The sequence below is a fragment of the Phaseolus vulgaris genome, chromosome 3 (genome assembly GCF_000499845.2).
Source record: "Phaseolus vulgaris cultivar G19833 chromosome 3, P. vulgaris v2.0, whole genome shotgun sequence".
Classification (NCBI taxonomy): Eukaryota; Viridiplantae; Streptophyta; class Magnoliopsida; order Fabales; family Fabaceae; genus Phaseolus; species Phaseolus vulgaris.
The window spans coordinates 25,695,782-25,718,883 of NC_023757.2; the positions used below are offsets into that span (position 1 = coordinate 25,695,782).

The window sequence follows — 23,102 nt, forward strand, 5'->3', positions numbered from 1 at the left end:
ATGCATTGATACATATGGGGTTGGTTTCATTCCTAACGGAATGTTTGCTAAGAAGTTTTTCAACCACTCAACTTCATTACCAGCCATTTCAAGAGCAACAAACTCGTATTCCATTGTTGATCTTGCAATAATATTTTGCCTGGATGATCTCCATGTAACTGCACCACCCCCAAGTGTAAATACATAACCACTAAGGATTTTGTCTCATCTGAATCATAAATCTAGTTAGCATCACTGTACCCTTCTAGCACAACGGGAAATCCACTATATTCAATGACATAATCCATACCTCTCAAGTATTTCATGAGTCTCGCAAGCGCATCCCAATGATCTTGACTAGGACATTGAGTGTAACTACTCAGTCTAACTACTACATAAGCAAATATCTGATATAGAAAAGCTCACTAAATGCAATAAACTCCCAATTATTTGGGCATACTGAGTTTGAGAAATAGATTCTCCTATATTCATCTTTAATTTAGAGTTAGCATCATAAAGGGTGCTAATTGACTTAAAGTCATAGTAACCAAACTTCTTAAGAAGTTTATCAATGTGTTTTTCTTGGGATAGTAATATATTATTTCCCTTTCTTATAATTTTAACTCCTAGAATCACACTTGCTTAATCCATGTCTTTCATCTCAAACTTAGATCCAAGAAATAGTTTTATTTTAAAAAAATATCATTGCATGTACCAAAACATAGCATGTCATCCACATATAAACATATAATGACACATTCCCCATTTTCAGTTCTAGAATACACACATTTATCATCATCATTGGTAGAAAAACCTTCACAAAGTAAAACATTATCAAGTTTTTCATGTCATTGTTTTGGTGCTTGTTTCAAACCATACAGAGATTTTAAACGTTTGCATCCTTTTCCTTTTGACCTGGAACTACACATCCTTCAGGTTGAGTCATATAAATTTTCTCTTTTAGTTCACCATTCAGAAAGACTTTTTTAACATCCATTTGGTGAATTACTAACTTATGGATAGATGTTAGGGCTAACAACACACAGATATAGGAAATCCTAGTAACAGGGGCAAAAGTATCAAAGTAATATATGTTATGCTTTTGAGTAAAACCTTTAACAACTAATCTTGCCTTATATTTCTCTATGGATCCATCAGGATGGTACTTCTTCTTAAAGATCCACTTACAACCAATGAGTTTTGCTCCTTTAGGAAGATCTACTAAGGGCCATGTATTATTTTTCTTATTGAATCAAGCTCAGTTCTAATGGCCTTATCCCAATGTTTAGCATCAAGAGCATTAGTAGCTTTTAAAAAACTTATTGGATCATTTTCTACTAATATAAGTGTAAAAATTATCTCCAAATGAGGTTTCCTTTATCTATCTTTTACTTCTCCTAACATCCTCACTCATGGCATCACTAGCAGTATCTATAGGTTGTTCAAATGTACCACTACTATCTAAAGGAAAGATATGCTAAAAAAACTCAACATTCTTCGTCTCTACTATAGTGTTATGTTCAATTATATCACTATTAAGAACAAGAAGTCTATAGGAAACATTATGTTCCGCATATCCTAAGAACATGCAATCAATGTTTTAAAGCCTATTTTCCTTTTCTTAGGATCAGGTAACATCATTTTAGCTAAACACCCCCACACTCTTAGGTATCTCAGATTAGATATCATTTCCACAACTCATACGGTGGTTTACCAACTTTCTTATGTGGTATTCTATTTTGCAAAAAACACGTGGTAAGCAAAGATTTACCCCACAAATTATCAGGAGCATTAGAACTAATAAGCATGACATTCATGATTTCTTCAAGAGTCCTATTTTTCTTTTCAGCTACTCCATTAGATTTTGGTGAATACGGTGGGGTTCCTTCATGAATAATAACTTCTTTAACACAATAATCATTAAACAAAACATATTCACCAGCTCTATCTGATCTAATTATTTTAATTTTCTTATTAATTGGTTTTCTACTTTCGCCTTATAAGTTAAGAACATGTCAAAAACTTAATCCTTAAGTTTGATTAAATACACTTTGGGGCATCTAGAAAAATCATCTATAAATGTTACAAAATAATTTTTACCACCTTTAGACATGATTTGTTTTAAATATGCAAGATCGATATGAATTAAACCAAGAAGTTTCGTTTGACGTTCTACAAAAGGACATATTTTTTTTCTTCGTTATTTTAGATTCTACACATATATCACATTTACTATTTTGTTTGTCATGCATGTTGATTAATCCTAGTCGTTGCAATTTCATAACATACGAATAATTCACATGTCCTAATCTAGCATGTCATACATCATACAAATCAACAATATAAGTAGAAGATTCATATTCATTAATAACTTAAAAAATGTTCAATACATAAAGACCTTGATCACAATGTCCCTTTCCCACAGAAACATTATTTTTTTTTCATAACAATCTTGTCAGATTCAAATGACACTTCAACCCCAACTTTTCCTTGCAATGCTACAAAGATCAAATTAACTCTAATTGATGGCATATGTAGCACATCACTCAAAGTCAGAATTTTCCCAAATGTGACCTTTAGAAGAACCTTTCATTTTCCTAGGACAGGAGTTATCATGGAATCACCGAGATAAACTTGTTCTTCTCCATCCTCCACACTTGTGTAGGAGGTAAACACATTTATGTTTGCACAGATGTGTCTGGTAGCCCCAGAGGCTACCACCCATTTACTCACATTGGTCACAAGATTTACTTGTGAAATGACTACAACAATGGTATCTTCCCCTTCAGCTGGATTTGTCTTATGAGGGTAGTCATTTTCGGCCTTATGTCTGCACTGAGGTACATGATGACCTGACTTTCCATAGACAAAATAATTTTCCTTTTTCTTGAAGGTGGGGTTAGTTCCATTGGACGAGATAATTTATTATTATGTTTCTTTTTGTGATCAAATTTTTTCTCATACCTTTTTGGAGCTGGTTTGTCTTCTACCATGTTTGCTTTGACAGAAATTTTTTTGGCCTTGCAGCAGCACACTCCTTCCTGTTTGTATCTTCAATGATGATGTGGGTGATCAAATCCGATAGTGACATTTGTTTGTTCCTGTGTTTTAATTGTTGTTTGTAATCAGTCCAAGATTGTGGAAGGTTTTCGATCAACAGTTCGAACACAAATTCATCAAGCAATGTTATGCTCTCAGCTTTGATATCTTCAAGCAGCTTATGGTATTCGTTTATCTAAATTTTTATGTCCTTGTCTTTGATCATCTCCCAACGATAGTAGTTTTCGATGACGAACCTTTGTCTAAGGATGTCTTCGACAGTATATTTGAGGATAGGGGAATCCCAAATATCTTTTGCTTCCTTGTAAGAGCAATAGGCATTGAACAAATCATTAGATAACATACTGAGTAATGTGTGATGACATACCTTATTCGCAGGTGTGCTTAAGTTGGGTTTAGAGGTCGTAAGTAAAAAAACGACCTTGTACATGTCCAACAGGGTGGACATGCGTTCTTGCCAGTGTCAGAAATTGTGACCGATGAAGACTTCAATTTTCGAGACGTCCAAAAATGGTTTCACAAAAATGGTTTGTGTTGCGGAAATAACGTTTGACGTCTCCAGAGTAGAGTTGTTGTTCTTGTCTGTATTGTGAACCATAAATCCTTATGATTGTAGTAAATAAGGATTTAAATATGAACAATGTTGATTTCCTGAGGCGTGGATGATCACTGCCCGTAAGGACTTATCTGCGGTGTATCATGTAAGTCCCCCAAGATACAACAAAATCTTCTTGGAAAATCTGAGGATTAGAACTACAAGTAAACTCCTCTTAGAGTAAGAATCCAAAAACCCAGAAAATTATAAAGTAAAAGAAAAAGAATAAAGGAGTGAAGAGGAAGAGAGGAAGAGGAGAAGTCGTGAGTGAGTTGTGATTTTCGGAGTAGAGGGAGGCAGTATTTATAGATGAAGGAAGAGCAAGAGTCCACTGCGAAGATATGAAACTGCTCCATATCTAGGGGTGGCAATGCGGGGCGGGCTCATTAATCTAGCTCGCGGACCCATTTTGGCTCGCCCCGCATAACCTGCAGTCCGCACGAGCCAACAACAAAGCGGGTTGGCCCGTTGGCCCACATAAATAAAAAAATAATCATTTTTTTTGTAAAAAAACCTCATTCACCAATTATTGCAGTGTGACCTTTATTTTATTTTATTTAAAAAAAAAAATTTAATGTACTAAAAAAATGAAGGAATGTTTGATTTTAACCATCTAAAAGAGTTTGTATTAAGAGTGACAATAGATTTAGTTTTAAGTAAAGTCTTATATTTAAATTTTTTTTATAAAAAAATAATATAAAGAAGAGATTTCAATAGGATAGTTAAAAAATTAGTCATCTTCATTAAAATATTTTGTAACAAAACTTTGATAAAATACTCTTATACATTTACACACACACACACACACACACACATATATATATATATATATATATATATATATATATGAAAAAATAGACGCAAAGTAAAACTTTAATTATTTTTAATCAAGCCTTCTGACAACCCTCACACTTAAATTTATATATTTTTTTTATCTTAATTGAATGAATTGAAACATAGATAAAATTTTAATTTTTCAGTAGTAGGAATAAGTTTTTTTTTTTTATAATTAATGAAATTTTAATTTAAAAAAATATTTTTCTTATGCGGGCTAAACCACAGGCCCGCGGGTCACCTTTTATGAGGTGCGGGCCATTGAAATGAGCTCGCACTCTTTACGCGGGACGGACCAACCCGACCTACATTTTGCGAGCCAAACGCGGGGTGGGCCAGCCCGCATTGCCACCCCTATCCATATCCAACAGGCAAGGAAACAAAAATTGTCTTAAGTGCTGACTGCCGCAAGTGGAAGGGACCACCAGAAGTGTGGAGAAGATCACAAAAAAGAAGGAATGCAGAGAAAAAGAAGGGCGTGAACATTCCTGATTGTGCAACCACGATTCTAGGTAAAGAAGAAAAACGTCGCGCGTCAACCTTAGAACAAATCCAATTTCCACTAGAAGTTTCGAGATCTCCTCCAACGTCACAAAAAAATCGCTCACTTCCAAAGTGATTTTCTGTGCATAACTTATTTTTCCTTTTATAATATTTGTTTATACAATTTTACGACCATATACGGAATCATAATAGTTTAAGTTGTGATGTTATTGCTAATAACATAATATGTTACCATTATTTACTTTTTAAGTACTAATGAAATTTTGTGATTTAAAATTAGTAACATTTTAAGTTGTTTGATGGTAAAAAATATTTGATAATAAAAATTGAAAATTGAAAATAATACTGAAAATTGAAAATAATACTGAAAATATATTTTATTATGATCATACGAAAAATTCACAAATTCAAATTAAAAAAAAAAAAAGCTAACAGTGAATACAAAATAGAAAAATAAATCCACAAATTTATCAATAACAAAATATATTATTACTTAATTAATGTAAATTAAATTGATCAAATAAATAATATTTGTTTAGAAAGCTAAATTTTCAACAGTTTTGGGTTTTTGAAAAATAAAATAAAAAAGTTAGGTAGCATTGTTAAAGAATATTAGAAGAAGATGTAGGAGAGCATTGTGATTCTCATCATTACCAAACCCAACCAAGGAAGAGAGGAATTGGGAGAGACAAAGTAGGAAAAGAACAACTTAGGAGGATGCTATCTATCCAATGATTCTATCCATTTGTGATTTCTTGTGTGACGTGGTCCAATCGCACACATAACTAATCACTCACCATCTTTTCCAACTCAATTAAACAAATTAAATCACAAACACTCTTCCACTTTCCTTCTTCATTCTCACACGAACCATGCTTCTCCGCTCCTTTTATTCATTTCATCTCTCTCTCTCAGCCACTCGTTGCCACACGTCTTCTCTCTCTCTCTCTCTCTTCTTCATCCTTCAAATGTCAAATATAATAATGTGATATTAAATTCATCCACCTCCCCACAATCTGTCACTGTTAGTGCCGGCTTTCTGCCTCTTTATCTTCTATAAAGATTCTTCTTTCGCATTCTATTCTCTTCACTTCTCCTTTCTCCTCATCATGGATATCTACGCGCTCATTTCATACCCTTCTCTCCTAAACCCAACCACACCTTCTTCTCATTCTCCTACATCACTGCTTCATCTTCCTTCTCACTCTCTGCGTTCCCACCACACTCACAGGCTTAACCAGGTTACCGTTTATCCATGCAATGCCTCTCCCTTCTTCTTTCAAATCACCTTTTTTGGTCGGGAATGGGACTCTAATTGTAGCTTTGTTTCAAAAAATTTCTAAGTTTTTTTATAATTGCTGAATAAAAGGGTATGTGTATGTGGTGTTATGTGTGTAGACAAAGAAGAGATCAAGTGGGGTTCATGCTTCAATGTCAGAGAGTGGGGAGTATTATTCCCAGAGACCGCCAACCCCTCTTCTCGACACTGTAAACTACCCAATTCATATGAAGAATCTCTCTACCAAGGTACACTGACTGGAATTATGTACCTAATTTTTGCTGCTTGTTTTGTTATAATAAAGTTGCAATTGTATTATTATTATTATTATTATTATTATTATTATTATTATTATTATTATTACTATTATTATTATTATTATTATTTAAGCTGTAAAAGTACATGGTATGACAAAACGGGGATGTTGATTGATGCAGGAACTGAAGCAACTAGCGGATGAACTGCGTTCTGATGTTATTTTCAGTGTTTCTAGAACCGGGGGGCATTTGGGCTCAAGCCTTGGTGTGGTGGAACTCACTGTTGCCCTCCACTATGTCTTCAATGCCCCTAAGGACAAGATATTGTGGGACGTTGGTCACCAGGTTGGTTATCGACTTCCTTGGTGCTTTTGCTTTAGTTTGGATGTTCCTTGTTCTAAATTGGACAACCTTGTGTGAATTTGCAGTCTTACCCACATAAGATACTCACTGGTAGGAGGGATATGATGCATACCATGAGGCAGACAAATGGGTTATCTGGGTTTACCAAGCGTTCTGAGAGTGAATATGATTGTTTTGGCACTGGTCACAGCTCAACCACTATTTCAGCAGGACTTGGTACTTCTTCTGTCTGTTCTCTGGGTTTCAAGTAAAAAATTGGTTTAATAAAATATGAGTAAACCGTCTATGAATTCACACTGTCATTCATTCATTCATAATTTGTCATTCACAATAAGTTTATTGACTTTTTTCAGTCGTTATCTCGGAAGTCATATTATTGACTTTTTAATTGGTTGACAGTGTAAAGATTTTTATGTTCACAATGCATATAAATTAAACTTATAAAATGTTATATGAATAGAAAAAGTAGAAGGTGGCATGAGTTTGTTCCTTTCATGTTTAACAATGGGATTTTGAGATTTGGCTTTAACTTTTGATGTTTTATTGAACCAATAGGAATGGCTATTGGGAGAGATCTGAAGGGAAGAGGGAATAACGTGATTGCTGTTATCGGTGATGGTGCCATGACAGCAGGGCAGGCTTATGAAGCCATGAATAACGCTGGATACCTTGATTCTGACATGATTGTTATTCTGAATGACAACAAACAGGTCTCTTTACCCACTGCTACTCTTGATGGACCCATACCACCTGTAGGAGCCTTGAGCAGTGCTCTCAGTAGATTACAATCAAATAGGCCTCTTAGAGAATTGAGAGAGGTTGCCAAGGTGGGTACTACAACTTCATTAGTTTATCAATGAGGGATTTACAGCCACAAAGTATACTCAAACTGCACATTGACAAAATGATGTTTAATAGGGTGTTACTAAACGAATTGGCGGTCCTATGCATGAATTGGCTGCAAAAGTTGACGAGTATGCTCGTGGCATGATCGGTGGTTCTGGATCAACACTCTTTGAAGAGCTTGGACTCTACTATATTGGTCCTGTTGATGGTCATAACATAGATGATCTTGTTGCCATTCTTAATGAAGTGAAAAGTACTAAAACAACGGGTCCTGTACTGATCCATGTTATCACTGAAAAAGGCCGTGGATACCCATACGCAGAAAAGGCAGCAGACAAGTACCATGGTAAGGAAGAATCACTAAATTCTCAATTTTACCCACGTAAATCCTAAAACAATTTTATCACATTTTAGTGATTCAAAATTACAGCGCCCCTAATACCTTTACCAGTTACTGCCATCACTGCCTTATGAAGCATAATCAATAATCTGAAAAAAAGAATTTCGTTTGTTTCATGATGAATTGGCTTTGACTTGTATTCCTCATGGATATATGACTTGGTTTTGACTTTGCAGGGGTTACCAAGTTTGACCCACCAACTGGGAAGCAATTCAAAACCAAGGCTGCAACTCAGTCTTACACCACATACTTTGCAGAGGCCTTGATTGCAGAAGCAGAAGCTGACAAAGACATTGTTGCAATCCATGCTGCAATGGGAGGTGGAACTGGCATGAATATCTTCCATCGCCGTTTCCCAGCAAGATGCTTTGACGTGGGGATAGCAGAGCAGCATGCTGTTACATTTGCTGCGGGTTTGGCTTGTGAAGGTCTTAAGCCTTTCTGTGCAATTTACTCATCATTCTTGCAGAGGGCTTATGACCAGGTAGGATAGTATACACAGGATAAATGATTTCTGCTCTATGATTAGTTAAATGATGATACAATGCGTTTTAGTGTCAAGACATTGTCAGTAACCACCGTAACATTAACTTCAAAATCAGTGCTAATACGTATGTTTTCAATGTCCATTCCACAGGTGGTGCATGATGTTGACTTACAGAAGCTGCCTGTAAGATTTGCAATGGACAGAGCTGGATTAGTTGGAGCAGATGGTCCCACACATTGCGGTTCTTTTGATGTCACATTTATGGCATGTCTCCCTAACATGGTGGTCATGGCTCCTTCGGATGAGGCCGAGCTTTTCCACATGGTTGCCACCGCAGCAGCCATTAATGATCGACCTAGTTGTTTCCGATACCCAAGGGGAAATGGCATTGGTTATGAACTACCAGCTGGAAATAAAGGAACTCCTCTTGAGGTAAAGTTAGAGCTTTATCCACGTACATATCCTCGTGGAGAGTATTACGAATAGTTTTGCAAATCCATTTGATGTTTTTGTTATGATATTGTATCAGATTGGTAAAGGAAGGATATTAATAGAAGGGGAAAGAGTGGCTCTTTTGGGCTATGGATCGGCTGTTCAAAACTGTTTGGCTGCGGCTTCCTTAGTGGAACGTCATGGCTTGCGCTTAACAGTTGCTGATGCACGCTTCTGTAAGCCGCTGGATTGTTCACTGATTCGCAGCCTGGCAAAATCACATGAGGTTTTGATCACAGTAGAAGAAGGATCGATTGGAGGATTTGCTTCACACGTTGCTCAGTTCATGGCCCTTGATGGCCTTCTAGATGGCAAATTGAAGGTAAGAAACCAAACAAGTTTAGCATTTTGTGCATCTTGGAAATTTCTCCTAAGCTTTTACTAGTTTCCCTAAACTCATGAGCTTTGCATGACACCTATGCAGTGGAGGCCAATAGTCCTTCCGGATCGCTATATTGACCATGGATCACCTGCTGACCAATTGTTTTCAGCCGGTCTTACACCTTCTCACATAGCAGCAACAGTGTTCAATATACTTGGACAAACAAGAGAAGCACTAGAGGTCACATCATAAAACAACAATGGAGGGCTTCAATTTTTCACTTCACAAAGTGTACAGAGTATAACACAACGTGATTCACCTTGTTTAACATGAAAAGAAGTGTAATATTGTGAAAATTTTAAGTGAATATTGCAGGTTGTTATTATCAAATCTGTCCAACCACTCTTTATCGACGTCTTTCCGTTTACATTTTGAACCTACGGGTTACAAAGGAGAAAAATCTTCAACTTTTCTGTGAGTGCTAAAGAAAAGCCTTTCTGATATTTTCCAAGCCAAATTTGAAATCTGTGCCGAAGATGAAGAGAGCAAAAATTGCTACTTTGCCGAGGAAATTGGTTCATGGTAAATATTACCGGACAAAATCATTAATAGAATAATTTCCAGTCTTTTTGGCCATATGGATACCCGACAAACACACATTTTCGGCTACGACTATCAAATTTATCTCGCTGTCTATTTTGATTATGAGCATAACATAATGAACCAAATACTCGTAAGTGCGCGTAACTGGGTACACATCCATGAATCACTTCATAAGGGGTTTTTCCTTTTAGAATGGAGGATGGTGTGAGATTAATTAAGTAGCCTGCAGTCAAAACGCATTCCCCCAAAATTTAATGGGAAGATTGCCTTGAAACCGTAATGACCGAGCAACATTCAGAATATGCCGATGCTTGCGTTCGACGCGTCCATTTTGTTGTGGGGTCCCGACACAGGAAGTTTGGTGAAGGATATCTTGTTGAATGAAATATTGTTTTAGACACATGAATTCGGTTCCATTGTCAGAGGAAATATGCCTTAGATATCATTACTGAAGTCGGATGGTTGGGTGCGAAGCCCGCCACTACACCATGTGAAGAAAATCACAAATTGAGCTCCGCTACTGGTTCTTTTCTTTCTGACCACCCGGCTACTTATCGTAGACTTGTTAGGAGGTTAATTTATCTGTGTTTCACTCGACCTGACCTTGACTACAGTGTCCAAGCTTTATCTCAATTTATGCAAAATCCACGCTCCGAGCATTGGCAAGCTGCTCTTCGTGTTGTTCGATATTTAAAGGGCATCTTGGACAAGGAATACTCCTACCTCGAGAACAACTTACAACTCTTTGGGTGGTGTGATTCTGATTGGGCAAGTTGTCCACTGACACGGAAATCTCTCACCGGATGGTTTATTCAACTCGGCACTTCCCCAATCTCTTGGAAAACCCAGAAACAACAAACGGTTTCTGCCTCCTCTGCTGAGGCTGAATATCGATCAATGGCTAAGAACACCCGAGAATTAAAGTGGATTAAAGACATTCTCGCTTCTCTACATGTTCCTCATCCTGGCCCAATTCGTCTTTATTGTGATAGTCAAGCAGCACTTCACATTGCTAAAAACCCGGTCTTCCACATTGAAGTTGACTGCCACCTTGTTCGAGATGAAATCATTCACAAGCGCCTTCTTCCATCCTATGTGCTCACACATACACAACTAGCTGACCTTTTCACTAAAGCTCTCGGTGCTAAAAAGTTTGGAGCCATCTTGCTCAAGTTGGGCATTCAAGACTTACATGCTCCAACTTGAGGGGATATTACTGGACAAAATCATTATTAGACTTAATTACAAGAATATAATCACTATTAATGAGTCTATAATTAGACTTAATTATAGGAATATAATCACTATTAATGGGTCTATAATTAGTCTTAATTACAGATGTTATGTTACGGTTCTGTACGGTTATAATGCTATGGTTATATATATATATATATATATGTATCATTGCTATAGATGAAAGACAGATTGAATAAAACAGAAAATATTCTTTCAGTAAACTCTCAGCCTCATTTATCATCCATTGAAGAAATGTCTATCAGAGTCAGAGCCAGGCCTCAGAACAGGGACATCAAAATCTAGAGTAAAAACTGCTAAAAAATTATTCATGTGATTTTTAATGAAAATTCTATTGTTAAAAATGTTTTTTTTTTGAACAATGTTTTGTGAGAAACATTTATGATCTATATTTGATATTTCAACAAAAAAAAATGAAATATAAATATAATGTTAGTTCTGTAAAACTTAAGGAGTGCTGGCATAACATGCAATGAAAGAAACATTTAAAAAAGTGAGGATTAGCCATGTAATATTTACAGTAGATGAGAAGGTGCATTTTTAAAACTAAATATATAAAAAGTAGAAGGCAAGTAGATCCCGCATTATCAGTAAAATAGTTGATCATGCCATGTGGTTCACAAAACGCACTATGAATGTGCGATGCGTAGCCCTTCTTGTTGAGTTTGGTGGAAATTTGATGCGACTTTTCAGGTTAACAGGAAGCACGGCTAAAAGTTTGCTTACGTAAATTAGGCATTTGAGAAGGACAAGCCATAAAATGCATAACATGTGTACCAATCCTTCAAATGCCAACAAGATAAAAGCTACTTCAGTAAGTAAATAAATCAAGATCTCAACAATCTTTTTCAAGATAATGTCTTGGTTTCAGTTTGATGAATGAATAAAAAATTACGAGAATTCTCTGGTCAAAGGATGATCTTACAAATACAACAACACATCAAAGAATAAGGAATGAAAAATAACCCCTTTACATTAGTGCACAAGCATTTGGATTCTCATCACTGAATATCATCATGGCTTCGGTCTCTATGCAACAATCATTTTCAAGCGAGAACTGATACATTACGACAAGTTTATCAGATTCATGAGATTCATCTTTTGCCTCTTCATCCTTGTTAGACACAATCTCCACTCTCTTTCCCGTTTTCTTCTTAAGTTTTTTCATTACTTTCATGGGATCAATCCGACCGGTTACCACCACCCGGTTTTTGTTCATGTCGGTGATGAACTTTTCCACTCCTAACAAAATCAGAGTCATATAATAATCCCAAGAGGGTATACAAAACTAAATAAATCAAGAGATAGAACATGATGTACCTTTACACTTGATGATGGTTTTGGCAACTGTTCTTTCACACTCGTTGCAGTACATTGAAACCTTGTATTCTATAGTTATTAGTGTGTTTGGTTCAACTTTTTTGTTCTTGCCCATGGAATTCAAAACGTAACAGTGTGATGCAAACAGAAAATGAAAAGGATATTGAAAATTATTTTGGGATGGTTATTTATTTTGGTTGACTGCGTTGGACTAGTCAGTTATGACGGTTGATAATTTACTGTTATCATTGTTTCGGACATAGATTTTGAAGTTGCAGTCCGTTTTAGGAAAAAATATTAATGTTTTTTCTATCACTGTTTTGTCAATTGAGAAAATTAACTAGATGTAATTTTTAAAATAATTATCATAAAAAACAATATCTATGATAATTATTTATTGGAAAATAAATTATTAACATTCATCTAAACCATAAGTCTTCGTTTAAGAGATGAAATCCCTCTAAATGTAATAACAAAAGTCCCATCACATAAAAATAAATTTATTACTTGTAATTGAATTCAATGATTATTAAATGTGATTTACATATTTTGGGCATTTCTTATTTTTTTTTTTAAATTCAAAGTTTGATTCATTTATAGAATTTAATTTATATATAGTCAATTTTTATATATAATTTTTTAAATAATTATTAAAAAAATGAGTTTACCAGGACGGAGATTTAGAGTTGGGTATATTTTGATCCTAACGAAATATTATTCGGTTTAGATTAGTATTAATTCTGAACTGAAATCGAACAATTATGTTTGAGTGGATTGGAATTGTTGTAAAATTCATTTTAAAGTTAATAAAAGTAAAAAAAAAATAAAAATCGACCAAATTGAGAACAGTATGAAATTAGTGTTAAATTATTAATAATAACAATCATAATCACGACAATTTAGATGTGCAAAGTAACTGGTTCAAATAGAATAATTTCATCATCAAACTCATTTAGAACAAAACCAATTAAGAAAAAAAAACTGAATTATTTTAAAAATAGATCAATTTGAACTGAAATGTTTTTTTTTTTCTCTTAGCTACTATTTATTTCTGGGTGTGATCATGGAGGAGGGAGGGGCGAGTGAGTTGAGTTTCTGTTTGGATCCGTGTATTTGAAGATGTAGGGTGTGAAACTTTTTTCCTCCTCACAAAACTGGGAAGATTTGGGAGGATTACATGTTGCAAAGAGGACACAAATAACATTTTACTTTCGTACCCTTTAAACATTCTGGGCACATGTAAATGGGTTTACACTGTGTTACACTGATGCAGTCCTGCATGAGCCAATGACTTTTATTCTTTATTACATTATTCAATGCTACCAATTGCAGAAGAATCTTGACCAAAAACTGTAGACCCATGAATGTGAAAGTGAACTTTTGTGTTTGCTATAAATGAAATTATTGATAGTTATGTTTGTTGTGCTCTTATGCCCAAAACGAGAGAGAGAAGCAGTTTGAGCAAGAGAGAGCTCACTGGGTTGAGGAAGGAGAGTTCACTGGTTTTGTCTTCATTTTTTTTTGAATTTTTCAGTTCGATTTTTCTATTTTTGTACATGGTGCAAAATCGATTTTTGATAGAAGTGATTTGGGAGAATGGATTCTGTGATTTTTAAAGGTAGAATGAGAATCAATTTTCCCTTTTGTGAGAAAAAATGCTTGATTCTGTTATGTTTTTTTATTTTTCAATATTGGATTTTGGGTCTCTTGAATCCTCTTGGGTGTGCTTATTTGCTTCTCTTCATCACACAATTTCTTCTTCTTTTTTCCGGTGTTTCTTCTTTCTAGTGCTCTTCACCTAAGTTTTTAATTTTTTTTCTAAATATATTTAGAGTTTTTTTTATGTGCGATTACTGTTTTTAATTTTTAAAAATGTATTTACATTTTTTTCTATATATTTACTGTTTTTATTTTTAATAAATATATTTATATTACTTTATATGTGTTTATTGTTTAGTTTATTTTTTTTATGGATGTAGTTACTTTTCTTTATTATTATGTGTTAATATTTTTTGATTTTTCTGAATGTATTTATTTATTTTTATTATGTTTTTATTGGTTTTAAAGTTTTTATTATTATGTTTATTGTGTACTTTTTTATTTTATAATTTTACTGTTTTTATTTTTTATATTATTATGTGTAATGTTTTTAAATATTTTATTATTACGTTTATGTGTTATTTGTTTTTTTATGTGTTTATTATTTTTAATTTTAATAATTATTGTTTAATTTTTTTTTAAGTATTTACTGTTTTGTTTATTTTTTTATGTGTTGATATTTTTAATTGTTATAAATACAATTTTTTATGTGTTTATTGTTTTTAATTTTATAAATTTATTTATATTTTCTTCTTATCATTTGTTTACTGTTTTTATATTTTTTATTATTTTATGTTTACTGTTTAGTTTTTTATTCTATATTTTTATTGCTTTTAGTTTTTATAAATATATATATATATATTTTGTTATTATGTCTTTATTGTTTTTATTTTATTTTATTAACAAGATACTGTTTATTTTTTTATACGTGTACTATTTTTAATCTTAATAATGTATTTGCATTTTTACTGTGTTGTTTATTTTTTTTACGTATTTGCTATTTTTAATTTTTATAAATATATTTAGACTTTTATTTGTTCTTTTATTATGTGTTTACTGTATTTAAAATTTATAAATGGATTCACACTTTTTTTTCTTTTATTTTATGTATTTACTATTTTTAATTTTTATAAATAATATATATATATATATATATATATATATTTTGTGTAACATCCCTAATTTTACCCATATATAATAAAATAAAAGTAAAACAAAAAATATCTAATTAACATATGAATATATACAACTATCTCATAATTGTATCTTAAAAAGATATCCCTCTTCATATGAATTTTAATATTTACACAAAAGTTTACAAACAAAACATTCAATATAAAACATTTGTTCCTCTGGATGCTCACTGAGGAGCTCTATCACCTACAACTTCATCTGCTCCCGTGTAAATTAACACGATCATCACAGATTATAGAAAACAAACACAAGACAAAGCACACAGTAAGCTAGCTATTTTTAAAAGTTCAAATGTAAAACTTTAAATATCAACATAAACCATCGATATTCACACATTTTCACAAGTTCATCAAGGTTTTATCACGCTCATCATCCACATTACTCCTGCCATATTTCTACTGAATCGCATACTCAGACACTTGACTCTACTTCCGAAAGACTCGTGTATTGAAATTTGCATTCAGAGACTTGCACCTGTCATACTACTCACTGTGAATCCACACAGTCATGCGCATAATCAATCTCAATATCTCATCATCTCATCATCTTATATGACAGGGTAAATCCATTTGATCTGCTCTGATTTGTTCTTTCAAACCTCAGACTCAGCCAAATGAACCTCCTTCGACTCTCACCATCAGAATAACTTCATATATGTGATTCCATTATATCAATAGAGTCAGGATCATCTCATTCACAAGACACTCACAAATCAATACACCCTAATAACAATCTCAACACGATATTTCCTTTCCTGAAAATACTATGTCTTGATCACACTTTCACCTCATTACATACATCATCTAACACATCAATGCACCATTCAATCACATCATATTTTAAACTTTCTAAACAATCCAAATATATCTCAAATTCACTTAAATACGTAACTAAGTTCCAAATATATACTCTCTAAATCATTCATCATCTAAAATCAAACAACCACTTCTCATCAAACATCTAAATTAAGTAATTCAACAAAACATTCTAAAACAGTTCAACTCAATATTATCATTCAAACACTTTCAATTCTCAATCACAAACACCTTCAACAACTTATTCACCTTAAAATCAATATAAAATATTCAAAATCAACTATTTCAGTCAATATATTACTTTACTCTTCAAAAGAGACAATCCTGCAAGCAAACACAATTGGAATTGGTGACCATGTCACTCCCACATCCAGAATCTTCTAACCTGGGGTTTTATTGAAAAGAATAAGACTAGCTTCCCTTACCTGAACTTTAGCAGATGCTCACTAAGAGCTCCAAATCTACCAAAAGCTTAAAGGTAATTAACTTGCACCACAAATTCCTAATCAAAATCCAACTATATAAGTAGGACCTTGAGTTAACATAGATTAACCTTGAAGCTAAAAGAATCATATGCAAAGCATAGAAGAGACAAACCTAATAAGATCAAAAATTAACTCAAAGGAAAATGAGCCAAGAATGAACTTACTCTATCTGAGATTTTGATCGGGAAATCTTGTACAGTTCATTGCCAGGAGTCCAATGACAGACTCCGATCGTCAAACTGATAAGCAAGGAGGTTAGAATCTCATAACGAAGGGGAATGAAAGGAAAAATGGATAAAAATGAACTTACTCTATCAGGTATTCTGATCGGGTAGTCTTATAGTCTTCGCTGCCAGGAGTCTAATAACGTACTCCGATCGTCAAAATGATGAGCGAGGATGTTAGAATCTTAGAGAGAAGGGACAGGAAAGGGAAAAGAAAACTTCTAGAGAGATGATGGTTCTTTTAAAATGAAACCTGAATAACTGAATACCGAGGGAGGAAAGAAAGGGTTCGACGCCTTGTCTAGGCTGTCGGTCAGAAAGAGAAAGAGCCACCAACGATAAGTCATACAGATATGGCTGAGGCACCCCAATGTGTCAGAAATTGAATGCTTTGTAGTAGTCGAGGCCAAAACTGGCAACTGGATGACCCCCATCATCCAGTACCTTGAGGACAACACATACAAGCCAGAGGAAGAAAAATCTATGAAGCAAAAGTGTGCTCGGTACACCTTGATTAATGAAGATTTATACCGAAGAGGCTACTTAGCCACCCTACTGAAATGCATCACCAGCAAGCAGGTCGAGTACGTCCTGACCGAGATCCACGAAGGAGTCTGCGAACACCATTCAGGGGCAAGGATGATGGCCTCCAAAGTCCTGAGAGCAGGCTATTATTGGCCGACTGTCTAGGGCGACCGTGCCGAGTACGTGAAAAAATGCACCAAATGTCAAAAATTCGGCCCCCTCCACCATACTAAGCCAGAAGAGTTGCATAGTGTCATCTCTCCATGGCCATTCGCCATTTGGGGTATGGACATCATCGGTCCCTTCGCGCCAAGAAAAGGGCAGACCAAGTTCCTCCTAGTGGGAGTCGACTACTTTACCAAATGGATTGAGGCCGAGCCACTTGCATCCATCTCGACCAAAAATGTTCAAAATTTCGTTTGGAGAAACATCATGTGTCGATTCAGCGTTCCCAACATCATAATAGCTGATAACGACTGACAATTCATTAACCGAGGACTTCAGTCCTTTTATGACGATCTCGACATCAAGTCAATCACGACCTCAGTCGAGCACCCACAAACCAATGGTTGTTCCTGCCGGTTGACTCGAGGGCCTTCGTACGTCTCACGATACTCCCACGCCCGATTCTCTGTGCCTTCGTTCGTGCCTTTCTTTCGATCAAACACCTGAAATCACAAAGACAAAGGGCTTCCTAAAGGCCGTTTGCACTCCGACGCTCAAGTCAGTGTAGGGTTAGGAAAACCAAAGTAAGCTGTAAAAAGCTCCTGTGTAATCTCTGTGTGTGAAGCGGCGCAAGTGAATAGCGTACCTTACTAGGTTTGTTACAACCCTTTATATAGTCCAGGGTTTCTACTGTTTCCACTACCCAAAATAGGCTTTCTGAGGGTGGGCCCTAACGCCGCTTTTACCCACTCTTAGGGCAACCTAGTGCGTAGGGCTCCCTAACTAGAGTGCGACATCAAACGGGACAACCACCTGAGTGTCAACTCGTGCACCTAATCTCTGGGATCGCCCGTCCTGGGAGTGCCCTAGTCGTTCACGTGCCATGCATGCAACTCACCCCTGGGACGTGACCCTCTCAGGTCGTATCTTTTCCAGTGGCTCTTTACTTGTATTACGCCTGAACGCGTCATCCACACCACACACATGGACTCTCATGACCTAGGCTTCTCCCTAATTGATAACTGGTCTGTGGTCTGGGATCCACCTCTCGTGGCCCAACTCTGCTGTTCGAGTCACCGATGTACTTCAATCAAAATTCGAGAATATACTTCAATCAAAATTTACCGGGTGACCTCATTAAAAAACCCTTATAAGGGAAAAAAAGCGTCCCCTAAGAACAATGTACAATGTTACTGTTCAACTGAAATAAAACTTGAGGTTGGTCGCGTTCCATGTATGAGGAATCGCGCCTCCCTCCAGCGTCTCAAGCCTGTATGCTCCATTCCCCAGGGCCTCTGTCACTCTGGAAGGTCCAGTCCACTTGGGGGATAACTTGTTCTCCAACTGATATGGGTGGGCCTTCCGCATCACCAAGTCGACGACCTGGAACTGGCGAGGTTTCACCTTCAGGTTGTACTTGTACTCCACCCTTCTCTCCAACGCTTCAGCTGCTGGTTCGGGTCGCCTCTCACGGGCGACTATCTCCGATGGGGCGACCCCTTCTTCACTCGGTGCCCTGGTGGTAACCATGAACACCCCTCTCTTCATCTTGAGGTTGTTCTCATAACACCTCTTAGCCTCCTTCGGATCTAACTTGATGGTAATCACCTTTCCCCCCAAGTCAGGCAGCTTCATCTTCATGTGCCTCGTCGATGATACCGCCCTTAGCCTGTTCAGCGTAGGTCTACCTAGCAGTACGTTATAAGCGGAGGGGGCGTTGACGACGAGGTACCTGATGTTCTCCATACGGGATACGGTACCGTCTGTGAAGGCAGTCCTTAGCTCCAAGTGCCCACGCACCTCCACCTGGTCTCCCGCGAAACCGTACAGGCAGCCAGTATAAGGCCTTAACAGGTCGGGGGACAACTGCAGCTTGTTGAAAGTCGTCCAGAACATCACGTCTACCGAGCTTCCTTGATCCACCAGTACACGATGTACCTTCCTCCCAACGGTTACTACTGAGATCACCATCGGGTCATCGTCGTGTGGGACGACGTCTCGGAGGTCGGCCTTGGTGAAGACGAGGTCGACATCGAGGGCGTCATCTGCCTCTTGCGCTTCTACTGACATCACTACTCGTGCATATCTCTTCCGCTGAGAAGCGGTGCACCCTCCTCCTGAAAAACCTCCCGAAATGGTGTGGACTTCACCGTGCACGGGGATTTCATGCCCCTGGTCGCCCCCTGTCACCACCACGTCCGCAACATCTTGTGTTTTCTGCAAGTAATCCCTCAAGAGGCCGTTCTTCACCAACTCGACTAGCTGGTGACCTAGCGCCAAACAGTTGCGTGTGGGGTGGCCGAACGCTTGGTGGAACTCACACCAGGTGTTCTTGTTGGTCTTGGCGGGTATCTTCAGTCTTTCTGCTATGTTGGGGATAGCGATGAGGTCCTTTAATTCTACTATGAAGTCGTTCCTTGGTGGCACATTTTCTCTTGCATGCCCCCTGGTTTGGGGCTTCATGGGTTGGTAGGGCTGCTGCTTCGCCGGGGTCTTCTTCTCTATCGTTGCCTCATGTACCCTTAGGGGTTGAGTTCGACCTGGTGCGCATGGGCGCGTGGGAACAATGCACGTGCGCTTCTCATGGACTTCTCCCTCCGCAACAATGTGAGCCACCGCTCGACGCTTTATCTCACCAAAGGTTTTGGGGCGGTTCTTGATGAGTGATTCGCTGAAAGGCCCGGACACGATGCCCTTTCTGAACGCGTGCACTATCATTATTTCTTCCTTGATGTTTAGCCTCACCACCTATGCTTCAAAGCGGTTGAGGAATTCTTTCAGGGACTCTCCCTGATATTGTCTTACGTCAAAGAGATCGTAGGAGACAGGTGGGGGAGCCTGATTCGCGATGTACTGCTCTCTGAACAGCTTAGTGAGTTGTGGGAACGACGTCATGTGGCCATCAGGGAGGCTGATGAACCAATCCATCGCTGTTCCCACCAATGTGCTCATGAACAACTTGCATCGCACTGCGTCAGAACCCCCAACCAGCATCATCTGTGTATGGAAGGTTGTGAGGTGAGCCTCTAGATCCTCTACCCCCGTGAAGGTGGCTTTGAGCCCCACACACGTGGCTGATATCACGACATCCATGATTGCTTGCAAGAATGGCACTGGAAATTCCCTGGGTGGCATCGCAAGCTTTTGATCTTCCACCTCACGTTCTCGTGCCTGATTACGCAGGTCCCTGCACAACTCCTCATTGACTCTCTGCAATTCTTCATTTCTCAACAACGACGCAGCCAGATCAGTCTGGATGCGTTCTTGATCCGCTCTTGACGCCGCCACCGTCTCTTAGAGAGCCTGCATCGTTTCCATGATCTGATGTAGGGTGAGGCTTTCTGCTCCAATCGGTGCAACAGATCCTTGCCTTGTGTTTCTCATCTTTCTTGATCTTTTCTTCTTGATCTTGCGAGTGGGACAATATTTTAAATCGGGCCCCACGGTGGGCAAACAAGGTTGTTCCTGCCAGTTGACTCGAGGGCCTTCGTACGTCTCACGATACTCCCACGCTCAGTTCTCTGTGCCTTCGTTCATGCCTTTCTTTCGATCAAACACCTGAAATCACAAAGACAAAGGGCGCTCTAGAGGCAATTTGCACTCCGACGCTCAAGTTAGTGTAGGGCTAGGAAAACCAAAGTAAGTTGTAAAAAGCTCTTGTGTAATCTGTGTGTGTGAAGCGGCGCAAGTGAATAACGTACCTTACTAGGTTTGTTACTACCCTTTATATAGTCCAGGGTTTCCACTGTTTCCACTACCCAAAATAGGCTTTCTAAGGGTGGGCCCTAGCGCTGCTATTACCCACTCTTAGGGCAACCTAATGCGTAGGGCTCCCTAACTGGAGTGCGACCTCTGACGGGACGACCACCTGAGTGCCAACTCGTGCGCCCTAGCCGTTCACGTGCCATGCATGCAACTCACCCCTGGGACGTGACCCTCTCAGGTCGTATCTTTTCCAATGGCTCTTTACTTGTGTTACGCCTGAACGCGTCATCCACACCACACGCATGGACTCTCGTGACCTAGGCTTCTCCCTAACTGATAACTGTTGTGTGGTCTGGGATCCACCTCTCGTGGCCCAACTTTGTTGTTCAAGTCACCGATATCCGACCTCTCTACACTGCCGGGTGACACATCGGCACATCCTGGTGATCGATGTCTGACAACTTTTACTAAACGACGCCCCATCATTACGTGACCCCATCGATACTAGTGGTCAAACGACGCCCGAGGACTGATCGATACAAAGGTCATACTAAACGAGCTGAAGAAACGCCTCGGCAAAGCAAAAGGCCGATGCACAATAGAGCTGATAGAAGTACTTTGGGCGTACAGATTCACCCCCCAAAACAACCACGCAGAAAATGCCATACAACTTGACATACAGGACCGAGGCCATGATTTCGGTCGAAGTGGGTGAGCCTGTTGAACCTAGTGGTGTTCAAGCTTTGAAGAATCCAAAACCCTTTGAAGGATGTTGAAGGGTTGTGCTTGCTGTTGCTGAGTTGTCTTAGATAGGATCTGGGGTAGTTTGAGTTTTGTAATTGACCCTTGATCGAATCCAAAGCATAGGCATTCTCAATCTTTTTAAAAGAAAAGTGTTTTTCAAACTAATAGAAAAAAACCGATTGTTTTGTCGAAACAACCGATTGTTTTATACTTAGGTGTTTCTAGAAAAGATTGAAAACTGTTTTTCAAATGGTTGAGTTGTTAAAACCAAAACAACCGATTGATTAGAGGAAACAACCGATTGTTTGTTTTGGTACCATAACAGAAAAGTGGTTTTTGCTTTGACCGAGCATTAAATGTTTTAACTGTTTACGCTCCAGTCTTTAATGCTTTGACCAATCTTTAAATGTAATGAATAAGTTTGTTAAGATTTGATAACAAACAATATCTTTGAATATATTCAGAAAAACAGATTTGAGTAATAACAATTTTAACACAAGTTTTTGAGTTTTTCAAAGAGTTGAGATTGCTTAGAGATTAAGATTGATCAAAGAGTGTGAGATAGGATTTCTGCTTGTATTGATTTCAGATTTGCTTATGTAACAAGTGTAATCCTTTTATTTTGTTGAACAAGTTTCTTTTGTGTGTTTGCTGAGAAGTGTTGTGTGTTCTTGAGGGGATCAAGATCAGCATTCTTAGTGTTGGTGTGTTGGCCAAGAGAAGTGTGTGTCTTGAGGGGATCAAGGTCACTTTCTTGGTTGTGTTGTAAGTGATCTATGTTTGATTGCTTAGTGGAATTCCTAAGTGGTTTCTGAGAAGACTGGATGTAGCTCTGGGTTTAGAGTGAACCAATATAAATCTCTGTGTGTATTCTCTCTCTCCCTTAACTCTTTAAATTCAGTTTTGATATTTGTATACTGGTATAAACAACCGATTGTTTCTGCGAAACAACCGATTGTTTTTCGGGTACTGTGTTTTTAGCTTTGTTATTTGGAATATTGGATTCCTTATCAACTGTTTCTTGAGATAATTTCATTCTTGACTTAAAAGT

The 23,102-nt window shown here is 37.5% G+C and overlaps 3 protein-coding genes across 3 annotated transcripts; 1 reads left to right on the top strand and 2 right to left on the bottom strand.

Annotated features, from left to right (window-relative positions):
* Positions 1–5,784: 5,784 nt before the first annotated feature.
* On the top strand, positions 5,785–9,808 carry LOC137806938 (probable 1-deoxy-D-xylulose-5-phosphate synthase, chloroplastic). The gene is made up of 10 exons (XM_068607335.1): positions 5,785–6,213; positions 6,371–6,499; positions 6,689–6,853; positions 6,937–7,087; positions 7,427–7,698; positions 7,790–8,063; positions 8,294–8,601; positions 8,755–9,036; positions 9,134–9,418; positions 9,521–9,808. The coding sequence occupies exons 1-10, from the start codon at positions 6,082–6,084 to the stop codon at positions 9,668–9,670; spliced, it is 2,148 nt and encodes a 715-aa protein (XP_068463436.1). The 5' UTR covers positions 5,785–6,081; the 3' UTR covers positions 9,671–9,808.
* Positions 9,809–12,127: 2,319 nt separating this feature from the next.
* Positions 12,128–12,710, bottom strand: LOC137806939 (heavy metal-associated isoprenylated plant protein 19). Its single transcript, XM_068607336.1, has 2 exons — positions 12,596–12,710; positions 12,128–12,517 (listed from the first exon to the last, which is right to left on the bottom strand). Exons 1-2 carry the CDS (start codon positions 12,708–12,710, stop codon positions 12,246–12,248), a joined length of 387 nt encoding a protein of 128 aa, XP_068463437.1. The 3' UTR covers positions 12,128–12,245.
* Positions 12,711–18,799: 6,089 nt separating this feature from the next.
* LOC137839440 (uncharacterized) lies at positions 18,800–20,320 on the bottom strand. The gene has a single exon (XM_068648555.1). The coding sequence runs from the start codon at positions 20,318–20,320 to the stop codon at positions 18,800–18,802; it is 1,521 nt and encodes a 506-aa protein (XP_068504656.1).
* Positions 20,321–23,102: the final 2,782 nt, after the last annotated feature.